This window comes from Engraulis encrasicolus, chromosome 8 (genome assembly GCF_034702125.1).
Source record: "Engraulis encrasicolus isolate BLACKSEA-1 chromosome 8, IST_EnEncr_1.0, whole genome shotgun sequence".
Lineage (NCBI taxonomy): Eukaryota > Metazoa > Chordata > Actinopteri > Clupeiformes > Engraulidae > Engraulis > Engraulis encrasicolus.
In genome coordinates, this window is record NC_085864.1 from 25,288,813 (window position 1) to 25,295,671 (window position 6,859).

The 6,859-nt window shown below is 44.6% G+C and overlaps 1 protein-coding gene across 1 annotated transcript; it reads left to right on the plus strand.

The window, feature by feature from the left end:
• Window positions 1-965: 965 nt before the first annotated feature.
• Window positions 966-6,583, plus strand: LOC134454354 (extracellular calcium-sensing receptor-like). Its single transcript, XM_063205309.1, has 6 exons — window positions 966-1,087; window positions 2,027-2,303; window positions 2,820-3,653; window positions 4,619-4,825; window positions 5,256-5,379; window positions 5,679-6,583. The coding sequence occupies exons 2-6, from the start codon at window positions 2,061-2,063 to the stop codon at window positions 6,581-6,583; spliced, it is 2,313 nt and encodes a 770-aa protein (XP_063061379.1). The 5' UTR covers window positions 966-1,087; window positions 2,027-2,060.
• The last annotated feature ends 276 nt before the right edge of the window (window positions 6,584-6,859 follow it).

Below are 6,859 nucleotides of genomic sequence, written 5' to 3' on the forward strand. Positions count from 1 at the left end.
GTAGTGTGAGCATTACAACTGCATGTTGAAATTGGCTGAAGTTACCCTTTAAGTAACAAATTAAGACATAGCCATTACAATTTTGATGACAGTAAGGTTATAACATAGAGTATACTGTAGGGCCTGTTTGGTGACCTGCCCTATGGCTCTCCGGTCTTGACCCTGGTTTGTGCTGTGCCATGGAAGCCCAGCTCAGGAAGACCAGAGCGTTCACTTTTACGTTAATCTCTTTCTCTTATTTCATGATTATATTTTAATTAAAAAAAATGTTTGCAATCCCTTGTAGCCCTTTAACACACGCTGTTCCATCTGAAGAGTGGTGTAGTAGTCAGTGAAAAACATTACTACCATAGGCACACTACGGCATTACTACCATAGGCACACCACTATGACACACTATGTGCACAGGGCCTTTAGTAATACATTACAACTTGGTCATTGCAATTCTGATAGCAGCTAATTTATAACAGAGGTTGTGTCTTACTGAGTTAAGTGACTTGAGCTAAGCAATCACAACAGATTCCATAATTGCAGGCCTTGGCCCACGCTCCTTCAGATTACCTGGAGCACGGGGAGCAGCAGTGAACCACACACTGATCGCTAAATGCTGGACAATTATACTTAACTGCCAGCCTCCCGGGAGGGGTGATCGAAAACAACTTCTTGTTCTGTGAAAATTGTTATGCTCAAGTCCTCACAGGACTGATTGCTCTCCACAAATAGTGATATATTTGCAGCACCTTCAGACACTCTGGTGGAGAGGCTGGCTGGAGGTGAGTCAGGCCAGGAGAGTGTCACCCATGCCCGGCTCTTCATCAGCCCCTCTGCTGCAGGCCTCTGCCAGGGTGCTGCTGCTTCTGCTCTGGGTGCCTGGAGGAGCCGTGGTGGCAGCAGAGACCCCGGTGGTGGAGCTCAAGCAGCAGCAGCAGCAGAGCTGTGTGCGCTGGGACGAGCCTGAGGGGGTGGACGACCGCGGCCTCTCTCAGGATGGAGACGTGGTCATTGGAGGACTCTTTGTGGTGCACAACCAGCCACCTACTCCAGACCTTAGCTTCAGCAGGCACCCTGGTCAAGAGCCCTGTTTTAGGTAAGGATCTGTAAGGGGGATTCATGAGAAGATGTATTCAAGAGACTCTTCTAGTATCCCTCTCTGCACTGGTTTGGTGGGTGGTCATGTATTGATTTTAATGTATGAAATTGTTATTGTTCTATGATTTATTTTTGCCATTGTTTGCCATTGAACTTTGCCATTGAACTTTGGCAAGTTCGGAACTCCACTGTTTCTTGCACTTGACCATTGGGGCGTACAGTAGCCTATATGTGGAAAACTACTTGCACTGTCAATGCTTGTGATAAACTTCTTTGTTATGAGATGTGCAGGTGCCCTACACAACCCAGTGTAAGATACTAAGAGATTTTTTCTACTGTATAACCAAGAAGTTGCTGGCCTCACTGTGTTGATTTGAAATGTCTGGCTACGATGTGATGTGTTTGACAATGCAAAGAGTAATTATTCTATGGAACTATATTATGTCTGCCATCCTACACTATTTTTGTTCAAACCGTTTTGGTCTCAACCTTTGTACACCTGTTTCTATTATTGGTTTTATTTTCTTGCTGTAATGTGTAATGTGATTGTACTGTACAGAACTGGGATCTATCATAAAGTATTGACATTGTGACAAAGTGACACAATAACAAAGTGACATATAGTTCTTACATTTCCGTGACACTGCTACTGTTATTCCTTCATTGTAAATGTATATTTCCACATGTTATCTGTCTAATGTATATGTCCATGGACATTTGTGGACAAAGTGGCTGATGCATTCACAATTTAATCTGTGTGGTCAAAACACTTGTGCTAAAAATTAAATGAAGTATCCCTGCAATGCCATCATTTAGGGCAATTCGGGGAAAAAAAGATCAGTCGCATGAACGTGTTTCTCTTCATATCATGAGCAAAGGATGTTGCCACATACTTTTGCTCCATTACTAATCTAATTGTTGGATTTTCATTTGTCAGTTTCCAGCAAGGGCCGTATCGCTGGGCCCACGCTATGGTATTTGCTGTGGATGAGATAAACAGGAATTCTCACCTTCTGCCTGGAGTACGGCTCGGCTACCAAATCCTAGACAGCTGCACACGGTACCCCTGGTCCGTGCGAGCAGCCATGTCTCTGATCAGCGGAGGAAATCATTCATGCAATTCCACCGGACCTGTGCGTGTGATCATAGGGGATGCATCTTCCACCCAAACCATCATGCTGTCCAGGATACTGAGTCCTCTGAAGGTGCCTGTGGTAAGTATCATGCAAGAACACAAGAGTATTGTTATGAACTGAAGATTTATATATGAAGAGTTTACATGCAAAACGCTGTATCCACCATTTTGACTTTTGCATTTTATTATTGAAAATGACTGTTCACAGGTCCTATCACCTTTGTGTGAATTCTTGCCATTCAAATAATTTGAGAACATACTTTTCCAACCTATATTAAATGCATTTTGTAATGTAGTGCAATGGAATGCCCAACATTTTACAAAATGGAGATACACCCACCATATTGCAAAATGAATCGTTTCATATCTATTAATTATTTCTATAGACTAGTTGTCTATTACAGTGTGTATCTGTGATTATTAATGTATTCTATTTGACTAAATGATTAGTCATTTATGTACTATGTCTTACTTATAGTATATTTCTACATAAAGTAAATACGCATACAGTACAGTTATGAAAGGACCAAGGAAGCAATATTTATTACTGATAATTATGTATTCCTAATGTGAAAGTATGGCTTTCTTTCTTCAGATTAGCTACCAAGCCAGCTGTGCCTGTCTGAGTAACAGGCAGGAGTTCCCCAACGTGTTCCGCACCATTCCCAGTGATGTTTATCAGGCACGGACCATGGCCCACCTCGCTGAGCATTACGGGTGGACTTGGGTGGGAGCCGTGGTTGTGAATAACGACTACGGTCTCCTGGCAGTGCAAGCCTTCAGAGAGAGGGCACAGGGATCAGGGATATGCCTGGCTTTCTTTGAGACATTCACCCGCGAGACTTTGGCTCAGGATATACAACGCATAGCCACTACTGTGCAGGAGTCTTCAGCTCGAGTGGTGCTGGTGTTTGCCTGGTACACTGATGCCGGGGCACTGCTGCTGGAGCTCGCCCGCAGGAATGTAACAGGCAGACAATTCCTGGCCAGTGAGGCCTGGAGCACCAGCTCGTACCTACTGAACAACCCGGCCATGAGAACTATCGGAAACGGGGTCTTAGGGGTGGCCATAAGGAGTGCTCCCATCCCCGGTCTGGAGAACCACTTACGGAAGCTCCATCCTTCCTTCCACCCCAGAGACGCCCTGTTGAGAGACCTGTGGAGGGAGGAGTTTGGATGTGAACCTTTCAGTGTCTCTGGCTCTGACTCACCGCCCTTGCCGCTCTGCAGTGGGGCCGAGAGCCTGCAAGGGGTGCAGAGCACCTTCACAGACACCACTCACCTACGGGTGACCTATAATGTGTATTTAGCCGTGTACGCTGTTGCACACGCATTCCACTCTTTACTGGCATGTGGTCCAGTAGAAGACAGTGCGATGAACAGAAGCCAGCAGCAGTGCTCATCCAACTATAACATTAGCGCAGCAAAGGTAAACACTTGTTATAATGCAGTAAAACAATGCAGTGTTAATTCAACACTGAGAGAGTTCTCTGGGACCAAATACAACTCTGAAAATGGTAAATCGACTCTCTCAGTGTTGAATTCACTCTGCCTTTTTTGTCTTTTTTTTAACCCAACCACCAACCCCCGTTAAAGGGCAACTCCTGCCAATTTCAATGTGCTGTTGTATTGCTCACGCTACCCTTGACTTGTCAGTACCTGGTGACGCCGCAGTTTTTGGCTCAGCCCTTTCTGAGATATGAGCTATTCTAATGGGGGTAACTTTTGTTTACATTTCAAAAAAAACATTTTTATTTATTCCCAAAATCATCCAAAAGGTTATGCAACATCAGCAGACAGCTAGCAAACAGCAATATATTTTTGGAAAATATTTGGAGTAGGCCTATGGTCATTTAAAAACAAAAAGTAAACAAAAGTTGCCCCCATTAGAATAGCTCATATCTCAGAAAGGGCTGGGCCAAAAACTGCGGCGTCACCGGGTACTGACAAGTCAAGGGTAGCGTGAGCAATACAACAGCACATTGAAATTGGCAGGAGTTGCCCTTTAAGGGAGACCCTATATTCTGCGTTTTTTTTTTTTTTTTTTTTTACTGTGTACCATGTACAAGCGAGGCACACTGACATTAAACAGGAGGTAGACTGACTGTCTGAAACTTGTGTTATCATTGTGGCAATGTCCCCATATTTTCACATGTAATGCAGCGTGCAGCTCCCTGCTCTTCTGTCTTCATACATTTCTATGTGAGACTTTTCTTTTTTGGCACTTTATAAACCTTGTACATTGACTAACCCTATAAACGCATTGATTGATATGGAGTGTCTATCCAGAAATAAATAGACAGCAACATAAAATGCCCCCTACTAAGCTTGTGTAAATATTCCAAATACCTTGTTAGAGTGTGATCATAGGTTTTTTTCCCCCATTTTTTTAAGCTCTTGCAACACTTGGGTCAAGTGAACTTCACTACTCAGATCGGGGAGAATTTCTTCTTCCAAGGTGGGGACATCCCTGCTGTGTATGACCTTGTGAACTGGCAGGCCTCACCTGGAGGTGTCCTGACTTACAGCACAGTGGGCCGTGTGGAGGGCTCCAAGCTACACATGGAGGAGTCAGCCATCTGGTGGGCCACTGGATCAAAAGTAATCATCTTTAAATCTTTGGCTCCTGCCCATGAATATACAGTATGTGTGTGCATGTGTAGAAGTGGGGGAAACAAGTGCAAAGTTGAGAAAAAGGCACAAATGATGTACATAAAAAACACAAGTTATAAATATGAGAAGAAAAATATAAAGAGGTGTGATTAAATAAATCAAATTGTTTAATAACCCAATAACATTAGACTACTAACCTACATGCTTCCCCATTGTAGCGTGCACAATGGTGATATAAAATATAACAGTATATGTCATCAATGTTTTAATTATATGAAAAGATTTCTTGGATCAGGGCCAATAATATGCCATGAAATGCCAACTGGGAAACACCTCTACTGATAAGGGAAATGCTTAATTGTACATATTCTCACTACTATACAATGAACTGATAGTGCTTCCCCATTGTGTTGTGCAGGTGCCAGTGTCTGTGTGCAGTGAGCCCTGTCCTCCAGGGACTCGGAAGGCCACACGCAAGGGGGAGCCCATCTGCTGTTTTGACTGCCTTCCCTGTGCAGACGGAGAGATCAGCAACAAGACTGGTGTGGATATAAACCATATCATATATACAATATATTATGAACAACATGCCCATACTATCTGTCTACGTAGTTACTGTATTTATTTGTCAATTTGGGACATGGACACAGTTAACAATATGCATGCATATGTTTACAATCCTGGGGTGCATTTCTCGAAACCATAGTTGCCAACTATGATAGCTACTTTGATGTTTGCAATGCAATTTCCCATTGACAACCACTCAAGTTGCTAACTGCTAACAACTACGCTGTCAAGAAATGTACCCCTGACATGTTGTTTGTTTGCATTTATCTTTTAGATTCTCTAACGTGTGACCGCTGCCCTCTGGAGTTTTGGTCCAATGATGAGAAGGACAAATGTGTTCCTCTACCTGTGGAGTTTCTGTCCTTTACCGACGCTATGGGCATCACGCTCACAACAGTGGCAGTGTCGGGTGCTGTGATGACAGCGGCTGTAGCAGTCGTCTTTGTCTACAACAGACACACACCCATTGTGAAAGCCAACAACTCAGAGCTCAGCTTCATGCTCCTCATGTCTCTCAAGTTGTGCTTCTTGTGTTCTCTGTTGTTCATGGGCCAGCCAACCCACTGGTCATGCCGCATCCAACAGGCAGCGTTCGGGATCAGCTTTGTCCTGTGCATATCCTGCATCCTGGTCAAGACCATAGTGGTTCTGGCTGTCTTCCGATCAGCAAGGCCCGGTTCTGACTCCATGATGAAATGGTTTGGACCGGGTCAACAGAGAGGCAGCGTGCTTCTCTTCACCTGTGTGCAGGTGATCATATGTGCGGTATGGCTCTCCATAAGACCTCCGCAGCCACACAGGAACATTGGACTTAAAATAATTCTAGAATGTACCGTGGGTTCCGTCGCCGGGTTTGCCACGTTGCTTGGCTACATCGGCCTTCTGGCCGCCATCTGCTTTCTGCTGGCGTTTTTTGCCAGAAAGCTCCCGGACAACTTCAACGAGGCCAAGTTCATCACCTTCAGCATGCTGATCTTCTGTGCCGTGTGGATCGCCTTCGTGCCGGCCTATGTCAGCTCGCCGGGCAAGTACGCCATCGCCGTGGAGATCTTTGCCATCCTGGCCTCCAGTTTCGGCCTGCTGCTCTGCATCTTCGCCCCCAAGTGCTTCATCATCTTGCTCAGGCCGGAGAAAAACACAAAGAAATTCCTCATGGGAAAGGAACAGGGCCAGCAATGAAAAAGAAATGCATGGAGCATGGGGCCATGGGGCAGCCATGACCTAATGATTAAGGTGGTGGGCTTTAGATCAGAGGGTTGCCGGTTCAAATCCCACCCTGGCACTCCCTACTGCATTCCATGGCTGAAGTGCCATTGAGCAAGGCACCTAACCCCATACCGCTCCAGGGACTGTAACCAATGCCCTAATTAATGTAAATAACGATATGTCGCTTTGGATAAAAAAAGCATAATCTAAGTGTAATGTAATAATGTAATACTAAATGTTAATGGTATG